The sequence below is a fragment of the Mauremys reevesii genome, linkage group 5 (assembly GCF_016161935.1).
Source record: "Mauremys reevesii isolate NIE-2019 linkage group 5, ASM1616193v1, whole genome shotgun sequence".
Lineage (NCBI taxonomy): Eukaryota > Metazoa > Chordata > Testudines > Geoemydidae > Mauremys > Mauremys reevesii.
Window position 1 is genome coordinate 91,808,289 of NC_052627.1, and position 18,664 is coordinate 91,826,952.

General features: G+C 43.8%; 1 protein-coding gene across 4 annotated transcripts in view; it reads right to left on the reverse strand.

The window, feature by feature from the left end:
- The window catches only part of GABRB1 (gamma-aminobutyric acid type A receptor subunit beta1), a 228,705-nt gene extending 217,206 nt beyond the window's left edge, over positions 1–11,499 (reverse strand). For all 4 annotated transcript variants that reach the window (XM_039539162.1, XM_039539160.1, XM_039539161.1 and 1 more), the window contains exons 1-3: positions 11,354–11,499; positions 11,106–11,197; positions 10,747–10,814 (exon numbers count right to left, since the gene is read on the reverse strand). In XM_039539162.1, the coding sequence (XP_039395096.1) occupies positions 10,747–10,814; positions 11,106–11,197; positions 11,354–11,433 (240 nt within the window). In that variant the 5' untranslated portion in view covers positions 11,434–11,499. The remainder of the gene's footprint in view (positions 1–10,746; positions 10,815–11,105; positions 11,198–11,353) is intronic.
- Positions 11,500–18,664: the final 7,165 nt, after the last annotated feature.

An 18,664-nucleotide genomic window follows, 5' to 3' on the forward strand; every position in this document is an offset into this window, starting at 1 on the left:
TCTAGGTCTAAATTCCTTCTGTCCCCATCTATCTATACACCCCTTTTGTGTACACTCCCTTGTTCTAAAGGAATGTGTAGCATGATATACTCCTTTACTCTCCGTCACAGAGCCTTCATCTCTTCCTTCCCCTACCAATATTCACTAAACAGGATGCTTTTTGGGTGACCTGCTTCTTTTGTAGGCCCTGAGGCAAAATAATTAGGTTAGTTTGGTGATTACACCTTCCCTGGCTGTAATAAATCATTTGAATGAGACTCCCAACTATAAAAGATAGATACAGTATAAGTATCATGAGGTTGTATGTTCATGCTGGTGCACTTTCAATGAAATAAGAGATAAATGTGCATGAGGGTCATCTCTATTTTTTTAAAAGCTTGACTATAGGATAAAACTGAGATTTTGCTGAGGTAACTAATGAGAATTTTCACATCAGAACTTCAAGCTTCTTTTTTGCTACCAGTTAATCATTATTGCTGTTTATGATTTGTTACACATGCTTGGTGTTATCTGTGATAGATGTAGTTGTCTGTCCCATACAGCTTACAGTTAGAGCTGGTTGAAATGGTTTGTTTTGGGGGGCGGGGTTAATGGAGGAGAAGAGAATGAAATTTTGAAAAGCCAATAAAAATATGAAGAGTTTTTGCAAAATTTTTACTATTTTTTAACCAGATCTACTTACACTCTAACTAATGATCATAGTACTTACTTATTGGATAGTATTAGAGGTACTGGACTGGTAATATTATAAACACATCCAAAATAGCAAATCAAAACTAGTCTCTATTACTTCAATTGTGTTTCCTCCCCAAATAGTTTACAGAATAATTGTTTTTTTTTTGTTTTTAACTTGCTGAGACTTCAAGTTCTTAGTGATGAGGGTGCTAGCTTGGAACTCAGGAGACTCAGATTCGGTTTCTTGCTCTGTCAGGCCAACTATTCTACAGACAGGTCAGCCTGATGCACTAGGGTAAACACCCACGCCACAGGTGAAAGTTTGAGTTATACAAGGGAACAAGACATGTAAAGAGTAATACCTCATGGTCCTGGGACTCTTCTCCCCTGCTAGGACCACAGTATCTATAGTAGTTACCACAGCCATAGTGCTGTACTAATTACTACTGTGTGGTCCCAGACCTTGTTGTTGTTTTTTAAATAAGTAACAGTGTAGTTGTTGAGAGAAGTATCTTTGCCATCCAAAATTCTGCCTGGGAAGACTAGAAGTTGGCTCAAGTTCCTAGTCTCTGGATAAGATAGTATCTCCTTTGCTGGAAATGAGAATCCTGACTCCTTTAATCAGTGATATTGTTGAAAGGGGAGCGATGTGGTGGAATCTTCAACCCAATGGGCCTTATCTCTGTGCTAACAGCATCAGCTCCATACTGAAATTTTCAACTGGGACACTTCCATTTCAGATGTTCAACTTTAGAGTGCTATTATTAGCAGTAAAGGTCCTGAAAGAAATGGCCCCTTCATAGATTTTAAGGCTGAAAGAGACCATTATGATCATCTAGCCTGATTTCCTGTATAACATAGGCCCAAAGAATTTCACCATGTTAATCCTGTATCGAGAGTTCCTTCTTCTTCAAAAGATGGGCTTCTTCAACAGATTTAGTCATATCTGCTTAATTTTCTGGCAAAGATTTTTATTCCACTTCTCTCTGCTAAGCTGCTGTACCACTGTGAATTAAATTCTTCTTGAAGAAGCTTTAGTGACTGTGATAAAAGAGCCAACAAGAACTCCATTGGAAGTTTGGAATGCAGGCCGAGTTTGCATGACTGGCAGTTATGAAAAAGCATCTTTTTTAGTTTGTAAACTGAGCACATTTGCTATGGAGTCACTGAAAGATAAAAATCATGGGACCTCACAATGCCATATTTACTGCCACTTTTCAGGACAGAGCCAAACATTAAAAATCACTCCTGTCAATCAGCCCTGGAGGGACTCATCTTGTAAGGTATCAGGGAATGTGAGTTGTGTGGTCACTACATCTGTCAAGTGATTCTCGATGATTCACTAAAAATATACAGCAATGAGGCAGGACGGAGTCTATAACTCTACCTCTGGGCAGGGACACCTGGCATTGGCCACTCTCGGAAGATAGAATACTGGGCTAGATGGACTTTTAGTCTGATCCAGTATGCTTGTTTTTATGTTCTTATGACCAGGCCCAGTCTTTCAGCTCTCTTCACATGGAAGCTGTTCCATACCTCAAGCCATTTTTGTTTCCCTTCTCTGTAGTTTCCCAATTCTAATACATCTTTTTGAGATGGGGCAACCAGATTTGCATATAGTATTCAAGGTGTGGGCGAACCATAGATTTATATAATAGCATTATGATAGTTTCCTTATTATCTGTCCCTTTCCTAATGGTTCCTAGCATTCTGTAAGGTAGTGGCTAGTATTCCAGTGAGGAATTCTTGCCAACTGAAAAGACCAGTCCAGTTTTATGCCCTAGGAACCCACTTATTAGATAAGGTTAGCCCCAATGGCTTGAGGTTAGTCATTCCGTGGCTTAGGTTAGACACACAAGGTCCCTTAAGCATATACTTAACAACATAAGACCCCTGAAAGCATCCTCCTTCATTCTGATGGCACAGTTTCCTTCATGGGTGCTGCCAGACTTAAACAGTGCTACTCGTGTGCTTAGGTGCTTTGCTAGATCAGGACCATGTACCAGTATAGAAGTTCTAGCATGAGAGTATTTGCAGTGTGGTAGATCAGGAACTGAACCCTACAAACTATGGAAACAGGTTTTTATTTGGTTGTTGTATAAGCAAGTCTGTGACTGTTTTTATATCATACATGAGTTTTCAGATCTTTACAAGCACATGCAACTAAGATTTTTGCTACTCTTGTAATGCTTTGACCTCTGTGCCACTGAATGGAGACTGTTGGGGAAAGCTTTAGGAGGTAACATTTTAACTCATTTATTGCATGTGAATGATTCTTTTCTGAGGCCCACTTCTTAGTGACCATCTTCTGGTAGATATAGATATACACTCTTCATTTGTTTGCCCTGAAGCTTGAACACAGCTACCATGCATCATACTACCCAGACGTATTCTTTGGCATCTTCTATAGGCTGCCTGTTTTGTTAACTTGGGTCAAGGTATTGCAGTAAACCAGACAAATCATGTCACAGAAACTTAATACATTTTGTCATAGCATGGTTCCTAATGAACTCATTTCATATTCATGTAAAGGTCTAATATACTTTCATAAGAATTCTGTCATGGTGGAAAATTAGTCAAACATCATTAACTGAGACAAAGCAAAAGGGTCACCTTGTAGTTTTGAAAGGAAACACTTTGTAAATTTCAATTACTATAACAAAGATGCAAAAATAAACCTATTAACCCTGTCTCATGGTACATTAGGGAAGGAGAGAGTGTGTACAATGACTAGAACAGGGGAACGAGGCCAGTACTACTGGTCCCACTTTGGCATCTGCCATTGATTTGCTGATTAATATAAGGCAAGTCATATATTCTCCTGGAGCCGGAGTCTACCCACCTGTAAAATCAGTATAACACAACAAACCTACATCCCAAACAGGGAGGTCATGAGAACTATAAAACAATGCAGTCCAAAGAAGCTGAGTAGACATAAAATAAATAATTGGGGGAAAATACCAGCAGGGTTGATTACAAGGGTGGGTGAGTTTCAATACCCAAATGGGTGAGATGTTTCACAATAGAAGGGTATATTTTCAAAAGGCTCCATCATTGGACTAGCTTCACAAACAGTCTATTATTCCTGGTGGTATTCATAGAGTTCACAGCAGTCCTTTTTCTAGAGTCTAAGCTAAAGTTGCAGCAAGTCTGGGGACAGGATTCACGCAGATACAGAAACCAGGCTGTTAGCCCCACAGTGATGGTAAGTCCATCAAGGGCAAATTCAGCGCAGTGCCAGCTGCCCAAACATGGCTCCACTAAGGGTCAGATTGTCAGAGGAACTCCATTTCAATTTAAGTGCCAAAATAAACACCTAGGTTGAAAATCTGGCCTCACTGGTGGGTGCTGAGCGCTTCAAAATCTGGCCCTCTGGTTTTGAAAATATGGTTCCATGTGGAGAAAGTCAGCCAGCTGACATGCTGCTTCAGTGCATTTCCTGGGGAGATTCCTTCAACAGGGAACATGTGGAATCCAGACAAAAAAAAATGCCTCTTGCACTGGCAGAGTGCTATCTCCTGGCGAGGAGGAGGGCTGGCAGTGCTGCCACCTGTCATTCTAGGTCAATGAATGGCTCCAGGAGCACAGGTGCCCAGTAGGTAGCAGAAGGTGTAACTTGCATCCTCTTGTGCCTTTTGTGATTCTGGCCCAGAAACACTGAGAGCAGTGTCAGCTCCTTTTAAATAAAACTAAACTAAAACACACACAAACATACACACACCACTAATGTGTTTAATAGAAAATGAATGGTGCCTAATAAAACAAAAGGAGAGGTTCAGTTCAAGAGCCAGGGTGTTGTAGTAGCCAGCCTATCATGGCTGTGATTCACAGACCCAGGATCACATTCTTCTACTGGGCAGGCCATATTTCACTTAAGCAGAGCTATAGACTCCTTAATTACTGTAATAATAATGGTGGACCAAATTCATTCCTTTTGTCCCAGTAGGAGCTCTGTAGCTGATTCTGTAGTCAGTGGTGGTACACATTAAGGGCCCAGTCAGGCAATCCTTACACATGCAAACTAGTCCCATTGAAGTCAATCAGTGAGGACTACTCACATGAATAAGGGTTGCAGGCCTTACTTTCATATTCATCATGTGAGACTGTCTGAGCCACATTACCCTAAATGGGGGAGAGTTAATGTGCCTTGAGGGATCTGGTGATTCTGTTATGATAAGCTGTTAATAGCATCATTAACAAAACACAATTGTCCTGTACATCTTACTTCACACTTTATAGTCTCATCTCCGTGTTCTGTGTTCAAAATGATAGTTGTCTTTCAGCAATGGAGCAATTTCCCCATCATAAAGATCTCTTGGAATATAATGGAGACCAAAGTTTGCAAATAAGTTTTCATTGTTTTCATAGCACAGTGATTGCAAGCATGTTTAAGCAGATGGCAAGAAAATTAACAGGCAGCAACATTTTTCATTCTGAACAAATAAAGGAGCTGAATTTCACAGACACTGAGTATTTGCAGCTCCCACTGAAACCAATGGGAGTGGTGGGTGCTTGGGACCAGATAATGGGAGTTAAGTGCTGTAGACTAGCGGACTCACCCTTGCGGCACCTCCTGCTGGTGACTCCTGGGAATTAGCTCGGTTCCAGCTCCGGAGCACCCTCTGCAGGCCAGTGATCCACCTGCCCTCTGCCCCCCCGTGTCCCTCCCTGGATCCGGTGCCCTTTTACATGGGCTGCTGCCCCATGGCAGTAACCCCTTTCTCTCAGTCTTAGGGTCTCCCCTCCCTCGGGAACCCTCACCCACTATCCTCATCTTGCCTCAGTATATGGCTACTGCCAGTCATTGTCTAGCCCTCACGCACTGAGGCAGACTGCAGTATCAGCCTACTCATCATTGACAAGGTTGGGTTTGGACCTGCTGCCTTGGCCTACCCCAAGCTGCCCTCTGCAACCCCCAGTACCTGTTAGCCCAATGCTAGGCCACAGCCTGGGGCTTTCCAGGCTGGAGCTCCCCAGCTCCTCGGCCTTTCCCCATCCCTGCTTCACTCAAGTACCCTGTGTCCAGCCCCCTGCAGCCAGGCCCATCTCACTCTACAACTAGAGAGAGACTTCTGTCTACTTCTGGCTTCTCTGCCCTTATAGGGCCAGCTGAGTCTGTTTGGGGCATGGCCCCAGCTGCAGCCACTTCCCCCAATCAGCCCAGCCTAAAAGCTGCTTTCTCCAGCCACAGCTCCCTCCCAGGGCTGATTTTAGCCCTTCAGGGCAGGAGCAGGGGTCCACCCCACTACAAGTGCCTAAATACTTTTGAAGATCTGGACCTCAGCGCCTTTAAAAACCAGGGTGAAACTATATACATTTTACTCTCAATATTTAAGGACATTTTCAAAATAGTTTTGACTGTTCTGCTTGTGGTCCAGATTGTGACAGGCTTGTACTTGGGCAGGGGCGGCTCTAGAAAGTAGGCTGCCCCAAGCAGCGCGGAGCGCTGCGCTGCCCTTCCCCGGTCCCGCGGCGGGTCCCCTCTTCCCGCGGCTCCGGTTGAGCTCCTGCCGGCATGCCTGCGGCAGGTCCACCGGAGCCCGGGACGAGCGGACCTGCTGCAGTCATGCCTGCGGGAGCTCAACCGGAGCCTGCGGCAGGTCCGCTCGTCCCGGGCTTCGGTGACCTGCCGCAGGCATGCCGGCGGGAGCTCCACCGGAGCCAAATGCCGCCCCCCCGGGAAACGGCCGCCCCACGCGCCTGCTTGGCGCGCTAGTGTCTAGAGCCGCCCCTGTACTTGGGTACACAGAGGGGGAGGGGGAGGGGGAGGGGGAGGAGGCTGTGGTTTTAATTGCTTTGGCAAAACTTGTATAACTTGTCATGCCAATAACATCTCATGGAGCTTGGGGGAAAAAAAGTGCAGAACCAGACACAGTTGCAGACTTGCACTGGAAAGAGCACAGAGACTGCTCTCTCAGTGCAGCCCCAAGGTGCCCAGTGCTAGAAAGGAAGTGAGGCAGGAAGGAGGTGGGTTCAGGGCCCTGCAGCATAAGTGGAGGAGACTGCATCAATCTAAAGCACAGTGCAGTCTCCACAATGACACCAGAGGCTTAACCCTTCCCTGAACATCTCCTGGGGCAGTGAGGCTACAAACAGTCTGTTACTGAAGGTGGTGGTTAAATATCACCATTTGGCTCCATTTGGATTAGAAATGTGTATTACAAAGTCATATATTGATATATATTACATGGACTTTCCTCCACTTCAGTGGCCTTTGGATCAGGGCTGTAGCCTAGGTTTAGATTCTAGCAGTAATACTACTCTTAGGCTATAATTAAATTCCCCAGTGAAAAAGCTACGTGAGGCATAACAATTCCTAACAGGGAAACATCATTGCTGCTGCTTTGTAAACAGATAAACCAACAACAACAACAACAAATGCTGGTTCTTATTATGCTAGAAATGTTTTTAATAGCTTTTAAAGTAGGTGTATATAAATAAGTAACTTAGCAAGGGGAAGCAGCAGCAGAGGGAATGGAAAGGGGGCATGGGGTCAGAAGTTAGCTAATGAGGCTGAAGCATTTTGAAAACATGAAGAGGGCCACCTTGTTGGCCTTGGAAATGTAATGAAAATGAAAGGATAATTATCTGGTTTGAAGCATTTGTCAGGATATCAGTTAGTATTTCTTACCCGTAAATAGAAAGAGGAAGTGAAGGTTTGGATCAGGTTGTAAAAACTTGGTACCTAAAGCAAGGTACCTAAGTGGCTTGATTTGCAGAAGTGCTGAGTCCCAGGCTAGCGCTGTAACCATTGGACCATCCGTACGTTAATTTAAGTTTATTTCACGATAGTAAACCAGCTTGCAAAGTACATCTCTGTGATGGTAAAGCAAGACAGAAATAGGAAAGTAGGAAAGCCAACGTTTGAGTGAAGGGTTTCTAGTCTTGTCAGTTTTTTCATAGATTATGAATCTATGATCCATAGACTCCAAGGCCAGAAGGAACAATTGTGATCATCTGGTCTGACCTCCTGTATAACACAGACATAGAACTTCCCCATATCTTTTAGAAAAACATCGAGTCTTGATTTAAAAATTGTCAGTGATGGAGAATCCACCAAGACACGTGGTAAATTGTTCCAATGGTTAATTAGCCTCACTGTTAAGCAATTACACCTTATTTCCAGTCTGAATTTGTCTAGCTTCAGCTTTCAGTCATTGGATCATATTATACCTTTCTCTGCTAGCTTAAAGAGACCATTATCAGAATGGTTGCGTCAGTGCAACTCCCCCAATTTTTTTTATCTGCAGACTTTGTTGTGCTGGTGTGGGAAGGGAGTGGAGCTGGGGGAGGGCAGACACATTATGGATCATGCTCTATGCAGCCCCAAGTGGAAATACTGCTGGGAAATACAACATAATTAACCCTGCACAGCAGCACTGTGTGCCTCCTGTGGCATGGCCCCCAAAGTCCCATTTGAGGATCCAGCATGCTCTGCACCTCGCAGAATAAGGCCTTTAGTACCATTAGTGTTGGCATTAATTTCACTTTGCTCCTGCACCCTTGAAAAGGATGTCAGCATAAAGTCATGGCAGGGGTAGACACATCATCTAAGGCAACCATTATGTTAGAAGGGATGGTTTGCTCAGTGACTAGTTTGCGGAGTCTGACCCTGCTCCCAGGGAATGGTTTGCGGGTGAGGATAGGGTTTGTCCCCCTTGCTTAGCCTTGACATATGCAAGTTTTATGTGGTCTTTCCTCCACCCCATCTGCACAGTCACTAACATTTTCTCTTTGAAAGGAAAGTTCAGCAGGAACTCTGCAAGTTAGAATTTGCAAAGTCTGTCCATTGTGTTTTCCCTTTTCCCACCTACTGTTTATTATTACTTAACATTTGAATTAAGATATAGCTTTTATGTCCCATTCATAGCCCCATTGTGCTGGACACAACACATATAGTGAAAACAGTCCCTGCCCCAAAGAACTTACAATGTAACTGTGACACTAAAATAAATATAACTATATTTATTTAACAACAGAAAATTAAGATATACAGTTGAGTAGTAAAAATAAATCTGAAGAGAAAAAATACTGTCTTTTAAAGCATTCCAGTGATAAATATTAGACTGTATTAATATTAGGAAAAGGGAAATTAATTTGAGACTGATAAATGTCTTAGTACTTTGTGAAATTTCAATAAACTGACAGTGGGTATCAAAACAAAGCACAGCTATCCATTTCCTCTTAGTTGCATAGATGTTCCTCTTCAGAGGGACAAAAGTACCTTAGATTTTCATTTGAGACTGCCCCCCCACCACCAAAATGCCCTTGAAGTATATTAATGAGAAATGATTTTGATGGGATTAAAAGTTCTAACTGGTTTTCATTTTCTGTAGTAACGGAAGAGAATGTGAAACCAGCCCAGCACTAGATATTTTGTGCTTTACTTTTGTATTCATACCTATTATAATTCAGTCATCTCAGCAATGAAATTAACACAATCAAGTACATGTGTCTTTGTCTGAAGTTACATTTTATTTGACCCTCAACCAGTTTTCATTTTTCTAATTTTGCTAATTAGCTGTGGAGCTTCCCTCATGTATATACATTTTTTTCTTTTTCCCAGTGAAAAAAAGCATTTTCCAGCATTAGTTTTTTTCTTTGCTTTTATGTTGAGAAGTTTTTAGTTTGTGAAGGTGATGTTATTTCTTTATAATAGCCTTTATCTCTACCTTCTAAATCAACTGACAGAGAAATTCAGTCTGTCCATCTGTCAAAAATATGTACCAGGAATCTTTAATATTTCTGAATATTTCTAGTATTTCAAACATATATAGTTGACTTGGGGTGAAAACGCTAAGAGTAAACCAGAAACCTTATATATTACATATATTTAAATGCAGTGAGCAATTTCAAAATTCTGATTTAAGTATATTCAAATTATAGAAATATTCGAAATGACTTTTCTTCTTAGCAGCCCTGAATTCCTTTACACAGACATTTGCTATTAATCCTGCTACTCCAAAGTATGTGATCCAATCTGCAATATCAAACTGTTTGCTATTAGCAGGCAATTCGTGATGGAAGCCGTTCAACCTCTCTCCCCCACCCCCATTGCTGTTAAAATCCTCACCGACATATTTGCTTGTGGAGTGATAAAGTACTTCACATCACAGCCAAGATTTGTCAGTCATTCAGCAATTACAATCCACCTGTCCCAGGCAAGAGAACTCTGGAATACTAGAGGGAAATCAACAGGCTTCTGCTCTGTCTCAAGCAGTACCAATTCTGCCAGCCCTGAGTCTCAGCAGCATTGTTACTTACGCAGAACATGGTGCTTAGCAGACAGCCTAGCAGCAGCTACTGTTGCCTTGACTATTTCCTCCACACCAAATCACAAGAGGAGATTAAAATACTGTATAAACAGACTACACTTTGCCCTCTAACTTCCTAATACAACGATCTCGCCCCTTCCCACAGGTGCCTCCGGGTTCCAAAAGCAAATGGGAGGTTCAGCCAGAGCAGATTTCTGCTCCTGCAGTCTGAATATGTAGCTCTACAAGTTGCATAGAGACACGCAAAATGCACCATCCCTTCCCCGCCCACCCTTGTACACTGTTAGCAACCTTTGCCAAGGCAAAGGATCTCCGTCTCCTGACCAGTCAACAGTCAGGGAAGCGTGGTTGCCCCTAGACCCCGCCCCCCAGACTCCACAGATGCAGTATTGTCATGTTGTTAAATATGCCTTTTTTAAAATCCCCTACTCCCGGCCCCAGGGCTCTGGGGGCGGAGAGAGCGAGGAAGCGTGGAGCTGTCCTTGGTGCTGAAAGGCAGTAAGGCGCAACGATCGGCAGATGGCGCCGTGCCGTGTTTTAAAAGGACATGAAAGGAGACGGTACAGTACTGTGCAAATTCGTCCCAAATAGGTTTCCCCAGCGCAGCTATCAACAGCTTGTCTCCAAAGAGCACTCATCGTGTTTAACTCTCCGCTCATTGTCCCTTGCTCTGGCACGAAAGAAAAAGCTGCACAGATACGAGTCTGAGAACCCGCCCCCCACAATTGAACTCTAAGGGGCAGGCACAACATGTAACAATTTCAGAGCTCCGGTTTAATGCAGAGCGTGTACTCACCATGTTGACCTCTGAGACCATGTCTATATTGGCAATGTCTATCCTCATCCCGACGTCAACAGGAGCACCTTCAATCGGAAACAGGGGGGTTTCTTATGCACATGATAGACATTTAAAAGCATCATCCCTGTGCCTGGCTGTGGATTGGCAGATATAAACGTGTGTGTGTTTGCACGTGTGAGTTGGGTACATCAGGAGGTGTGTGCACGCATGTGAGTATGTGTGTTTGTGTGCGTACTTGGTCATAAATTGGCCCACAACCATTTACAAAGACTAATTTGCATTTCAACTGACGTTTCCCTCTGATACAGGAAATGCAACACGGTTGTGCTACACGTTGAAAAAGACTGACAAATTACCTCCAAAGTCTGGCCTCAAGCGAATGTCGTATCCATGGAGCAATCTGTCCACTGTCTCTTTCACGTATGACATGTTGCTAGGCTCATTAACGCTGAAGGGAAGAAGGACGGATTGGATTGAGAATCAACGCTAAAACTGCAGGCAGACAGAAAAAACAAAGCACGTACACCTCGGAAAATAATTAGATCAACGATTCGCACAGGCACTAACACAACCGGGAGAGAGCACACCAGAGAATAACGCTCACCTTTGCGCACAGCAGACCATGGCTATCATCACCGGGAAGGAGAGAATCCCAAAATACTCTCGACTGTGAACTGTCCACATTCCTAACTCTGTCTGCAGAATTGGCTTTTCTGCGAAGATCCAAGGAATGCAACTTAGTCCAAGGCAGAGCAATAATTCCCAACAGACCAACGCATGCGCGGACCTCGCTTGATCTCCAGACACCTTTTGCCTTGAAAACAATTTGCGTAAAACAGTCAACAGATCCAAATCTCTCAAAGTTACTGATCTCTTCAGCCAGGCTTCTCAGAGCAGACCAGGAAAGCACCTGCGGTGGCAGCAAGGTTTTCTCCCCCACACAAGCTGAGCCCAGCGTGGTGGGCTCAGACAGAACCAGGCGCTGCTTTGGCATCTAGTGTGGACAGTCTCCGATTGCACATTGCAACTGGAGGCTGTCGATCTGGACGGAGCTTAGAGCACAGGAAATGGTTCGGGACATAGCCGGCCGTGGAAAGTGTTCAGAGAAACGGTAACCAGGTCTGTCCCAGATGTGGGGGGTGGGGTGGAATAAGAGAAGCAGCAAGCCAACAAGCTGTTCTCCGATTATGTTTTGTGGCTGGAGCAAAAGCCTCTATTGTGACTGACATGGACAACAGAAGCTTCACAAACGAGAGAGCCACTCGGCTTCCCACACTTACAGCCGTAACATAAGTGACAAGTACCCGCTTCCCCCCCTCCCCCGTCAGCCCCGGCAGGCATTAGCAAAAGCTTGTGCAACACCTGATCGCTACACTACCTCTCTTCCTCGCAGCCCTCCACATACAGTGATAGCCTACACCCTGCCTTGGGGTTGTTCCTTTGTTGTATTTTAGCACAATGAATAGCTTACGCGGATCCCGAGGGCTGGCAGACACACCTGGGGAGGAATCCTATGTGTGCACCATGGAGAGACACAACACCGCAACAGGCGTGCTGCTGTGGCACAGCTGGACACAATGCGTGCACGCATTCACTGCATAGAGTCACACCACCAACTCTCACCTCTCCCAGCTGCTTTGACGTGAGAACGCCGAGGGGAAGCGGGGTGGGTGTAAGAGGCACTTCAAAGCATCAGTCTGTTATTTTCCTCCCGGACATTTCCTGAATGTTGATGAAGAGGACTGTGACGGCTACAATCCGCCCCCTTTCACCACAGCATAAAGGTGCTTGAGGGATCTGTGATCCCAGTCTGCGTACCTACATGTTTGTTTATTTCCCCATCCGAATGTGAAGTGCAGAAATCATTGTAATAGGGCAACAAGTAGTTTCCCATAACGCCCGCCCTCTGCTGATTCCGGTGTTTGATACCCAAGGCAGAAACTCCAAGGATCCTGAGCACCAGTGCACATGACTATGCATACTTACAGCAAGTGCTCAGTCGGGACGGCTTGTGAGAGCGCTGGGGAGTTCTGAGCAGCTCAAACGCTGGGCAAAACGTCCCTCCAAGGGGGCCTGTCACAGTGGAGGGGGAGTCAAAGGACAAGGATGGCAAACAGATACAAACAGATACAAACAAGTTACACATCACACCTGACGTATTGAGGTGCAACTTTTCTATGTAGCAAGGTACAACCCCTCTAGGTAGCAAGTGCCGCCTCTCACCTTGTACATGTTGGTTCGATCAAAACAACTCTATCCATCATATTACCCTTTTGCCCCTGTCATTGGGATGGGCCAGCCTGTTCTTTATTATCTGTGTGGAATGTACAAGTATGTAAATGTTCAGTACCTTTTAGGTACGTATCAGCCCTTTCCTTGCCAGCTTCTGTGAGCAGGGCCTGCCTCTGGCTCACAGCTTAACTTTGCTTTATGTTAGCAAAGTCTTGACCATTCCTTTAGTTCAGGCCTCAGGCCTCATACCGGGCCTCTGATACCAAGGTTTATATCTTAGGGCCTCCTCTTACTACAAGGGGTACAGACCCATCTCTGCCTAAAAGTAGTAGTAGTTTTTTTCTGATGTGCTGTGGCTCAGTTATTTCATAATTGATGTAGATGATGGATTGTCTGAGTCAGCTGATGGTTTTCATGGCCACCCAGGGGTGCTGGAACAATTTTTATAGTGGGGGTGCTGATGATAGAAACCATGTATTTGGTGTTTTTTATTCAAGCCAGAGGGTGCAGTAGCATCCTCTCTCCCCCCCACATCTAGTTCCAGCAGCACTGTGGCCTTCATGACATCCACAGCACTATTGTATATGGTAGTTGGCTCAATCTATAAAACTGGGTATACTCATGATCTGATATGTGGGCTGCAGTTGGAGCTGTCATGGATTGATCATTTACAGCCTGTAGTTTGTGGGAGGGACACACTTTTCCTGTTTTGGTAAGGGACATGCTTCGTTGATCTTCCCTTCCAGGCTAATAGCACCTGATTAGCTTCCAGAGGCTTCTGAAGAAGCATGCTGTCCTTACAACAAATCACTCTATTGAAGGGTTAGCAGACTTCATAATGATCTTTTGTTCACAGTCATCTAAAGGGTGAAGAAGTGCTAAGGGGAGAAGAATTTTATTTAAGGAGAATCCATGCTCTAGCTAGATTTTCACATATTTCTTCACATTAATTGCAATTTTTTAACTTCTTCAATATCTGATTACAAAGTTGTTTTAGTGCTAAGTGGAACCTGTACGGTGGGAAACAGGTAACTCATCTCTCCCAGAGAGTGCACTGAATCCATCTCTTGTACTTGGTACTACTGATCATGAAGTATTGTTGACTCACCTATAAACCCTACCATGAGTGAATGGACTTGACCTCTGGTGATTCCATTCCCTTCTTGCAGAGTGTTCCAAAGGGGGTGATTTTGGTAACTGATGTGCATCCTCATGTGGGGATCCAGCTTGTCACTCCTCTTGTGTAGTGTGTATTTTTGGCCTGTGACAATTTGAGATATCTCTCTATGTACAGCGTATGAATTCTGGCTGATTTAATGAAATTGCTGTATCATTGAATGCCTCAGTGTATGTGGAATACACCATCTTCCACCTGAGAAGCATTAAACTTTGATAGCTCCCATTGAAATGAGAGCACCTTAGGACAAGGGGATGGCCATATCCTGGGTGAAACCACTTTTCTTCAACTTCTCTATGGGAGGCTGGGATTTGGAAAGTAGAATATCCCCAAACAAGAGAACAGAGATATTAGGTGTTAATGCTGGGTCTTAAAAACCAGAGCCGGAGACATGGGGGTGGGTCGTGTGAGGGACTCACAACAAAGAAAGTTTGGACAAGAGAGAGGAATAGAAATGCATGAATTTTTTTTTAAGCAAAGGGGTTCTTTTTAACTGCTAGACCAGTCAAAGAAGAAGAAGAAAACTGGCTGCAGAGGCGAGGGAGGGAGAGAGAGCAAGTGTGAGAGTGACCATGATTTGGAGAAACCATTTGCAAGACACGGAAATCCTAGACTTTTTAGATGACTCTGACCTAAGCCCAAGAATGCTCAATAGTGGAGAGGAAACTGAGGCAGGGAAATGTGTAGAGGTGTTTTTTTTAGCTGGTCTAAGTCCTTATATTTTTTTTGCTAGCTAAAGTAAAGAGTGATTGGTTTTGGAACCCTTTGCAAAGTCTGTGTGTCTATTTGATTTCACTATCACATGTTCATGAAGAACTGTAAACCCAGAGTGCTGACAGGGTGCGAGCTCTGCTGAAGGGTGTGCTTAAGCTACTGGAGAGTCAGGGGTTGGGGGATCAGCACTGTTCTGGGGCCCTAGGACAGAGTGGGCCATGGGGTCCCATTTCTGTGACGAGATAGCACACTGCCTGTGCCTAGGAAGCATGCCAGAGAAGCCAAGGAAAGAGACAGAGCTGAAGCCTACTCAGGCCAAAAGAAGCCTAACACATGGGTTCAGTGATTGAGGTCCAAACACAGAGCCTGGTGAGCATGCAGCTGGAGGGAGCTTCACCAGGGATGTGATTGGGCCACTGGAAGGATTAATAAGGAAACAATATGCTTATATTTATGACTCTCAGTTCAATGTCTGTTTCTTCTGACCCTGCTAAAGTATCTGAATGACTTATTCAGTATATGGCAGAGTCTGGGACGTGAATGAAGGCTGACTATTTGAGGCTCACTCTTGACAAAATGGAAGTAATACTGGTGGGTTGAGAAAAGCAACTGGAAGATATGGACATCTCTGCCCCTTTGATAGAAGGTATGTGCCATTTGTCTCGCAGTATTGTTAGATTCCCAGCTGCCGTTATATGATCAAGTAATAAAGAGTGACTTTTACCATTTTCTTTTGGTCAGAGCTTGTGAGACGGGGGCTTTGCTACATTGACTCTCACGCTATTGCCACCAGAGCTGACTGAAGAATTAAAACTGAAATGTCACAAAAATGTTGAAGATTTTGAAGTTAGAGACCCACGTTACCTTTCTGCCATACTTTCAAAATCAAAATTTTTCATCAACAATGTTGTTGAAGTTCTTAGTGAAAATTCACATTTACCAAAACATGCAGGTTTTGGGAAATAAAAACTTTCAGTAGTGGTGTTGGTAACATTTTTAAATTTGAAAAAAAAAAGATTAACTGTTCTGAAGACTTTTGGGTTTGTGACAAAAGATTTTTGTGATTTATTTTTTACTTTTGAATAAAAGGTTGTTTTTGCTCAATCCCCTCCCTCTTTTCATTTGAAAAACCACAACCAGCTCTAATGGCAACCTTAAGACTAGACTGCTACATTGCACATGAACCACACCCTGAGTCCATTTGGAAATGGAAGCTGAAGCAGAATGCAGCAGAGCGCTTGCTAAATGAGGTTTCTCACTGTGAACATGTTATACCAGTATTTTGTGATCTACACTGATGCTTCCAGTTTGTGTATGTAGTTTAAATGGATTTTATTTTAACTGATGAAGTCTGCATCTGTGCTGGTAATTTGAAGGAAATATCCCATCATTGCTAGCAATGGTGGGAATGCTAGTTTAAACCAGCTACAGAGGGGATTAGTACCATGTTAGATAACCCTACTTAGAGTTGGACTAGATGACATGGGGTAGATTTTCCTAAATTGCAAGTGTAGACATGGCCTAGGTGGCTTTATCTTTTCTTGTCTGAGGGACCATCTCTCTCCCTGTGCCATATAACCACTGCTTCAATCAGAAGAGGTACTTGAGCAGGAGCTCCCTTGATGTAAGAAAGGGGAGCTGCTGGCAGGATGTTCTCTATGAGGAGCTGTAGAGAACTGGCAAGTATTTGTTAATATTTTTTATAAATATCATATGTGCCTCAGTCTGTCTGTGTGATATTATCCTGGAGTTAAATCAATGTGTGTGTGTGTGGGCAGAGGGAGCAAAGAGGAAATTAAACAATGGTAAAGATAATGCTCCTAGAGTAAACAATGCCGGGAACTCTCAGTTGGAGAATGTGCTCTCTCCAGCTCCATCCAGGTTGGTCAGGTTTCTATTTCCCAGGCTGAACCTAGGATCAAAGGCTATATTAAAACCTTAGCGGTGCTAGCCTAGGGAGGAGGAAAGTTAGGTATGGGCTGTCAACATGCTGACAGAGAGACTGAAAAGGAGCATCCCAGAAGGTGTGGGCAGGACAATCTGCTTCTCCCTGCCAGCGGTGAAGTTAGCTGGGTTGAGGGATACTTCCGAAAGCTGGCAAGCACAGCTTAAGGTGTAAGATCCATGCATATAGGCAGCTTATTGTTTAATCCTTTGCTCTGTGTGTTTTGTACCTTTGGGGGATAAATAAATAATGCTTTGTTTTAAAGACTGGTTTTGGGACTATCAGATTTTGTGTGCTTTCACAGTATGTGATGTGTACCCCATGTCTAGAATGAATGAGATACTGGACAAGCTGGGGGATGCACAGTTTACTTTACAAAAGGTTATTGGCAGGTACCTTTGGATTCTGATGATAGATCTAAATCTGCATTTGACTTTGTGGTTTTACCCTTTGTGCTCAAGCGGGCTCCAACTACCTTTCAGCATGTATGAGCTACAGAAAGTGACAGAGGGGCTGTCTTTGCATATGTTGATGATATTTATATTTTAGTCAGTCCTGGGAGGAGCTTGTGACTCAGGTTGGAAAAGTGCTCAAATGCATTCAAGATGTAGGATTGACTATAAAGGAGGAGAAGCGTAACAGGGAATAGCCTAGGTGACTTATCTGGGCCAGTAAAGTGGGAAGTGGCCAGATTATGCCAGAACTGGCAAAGATGGAGGCTATAAAAGATTGGGCTGCCCCTGGACACCAAAACAGGCCCAATCCTTTATCAGGATGGCTGGGTATTACAGGAGCTTTGTACCCCTCTTTAGCTCTCTAGATTTACTCATCCCTGAACTGTAAAAATAGGTAAACCAGACAAAGCGGTCTGGACCGAACAGTATCAAAAGGCCTTCTGAAGGAAGCCACGAGCGAAGACCTGGTTCTGGTAAACCCAGACTTTAACAATTCTTTTATGGTTTTCACAGATGCCTCAGACAGAGGGTTAAGTGCTATGCTAATGCAGATTGATGCTAATAAGGGAGAGAGTCACCATGTTGTGTATCTGAACAAGAAATGTCTGTACCAGGAATAAAACTATGCCACCATTGGAAAGGAATGCCTTACTATAGTGTGGGGACTTGAAAAGCCAAACCCAGATCTGTTCAGGTGAAATTTTACTGTGTACACTGACCGGGTGTGTCTCAGCTGGCTGCATCAAATGAAAGGATCTAAGGCCAAGCTGTTAAGATGCAGTTCACCCTGACTTCGTGACATGAGGCTTTAGTTTTGAAATTCACCCCCTCTTGGTCTAAAATAGCCTAAATCTCTGACCTTATTGGTATCTGTTGACAATGAAACATATGTATTGACAGAATCCCACATCATGTAGTTAGGTCAATGATTTTTCATCACCAGGAGATGGTACTGAGGTTCTGTGAACTGTAATTGAATCCATCCTTATGGTCATGGGTCATCATCATTTCCAGGGATGGAGCCATCTACCATTTCTAATATTAAGTATGTCAAATGACTTCTACAACTACAAGGCCTTGTAGCATTCTGCTTTCAATGTCAACTCCCTGTAGCAGACAGAGGATTAATGCTGCTTCTGCTGCTGCTATGGAAAGCATTACTAGTGACAGAGGATACTGCAAATCTGACCTTGTCAATTCATTTACTTTGATAAAATTACTTGATCATCTACAGGAAATGAGCAAATAATTCTCAATAAATTGTTTACTCAGGGCTAGCTGCATCTCCGACCCTTGTCGTGTCTCTGAGCCCACACCTTCAGGTGTCAGACCTGGTGCCTTTATCTATCTTGGGGTGGAATGTCACAATTCCAGCACTACTAGAGCAGGCTG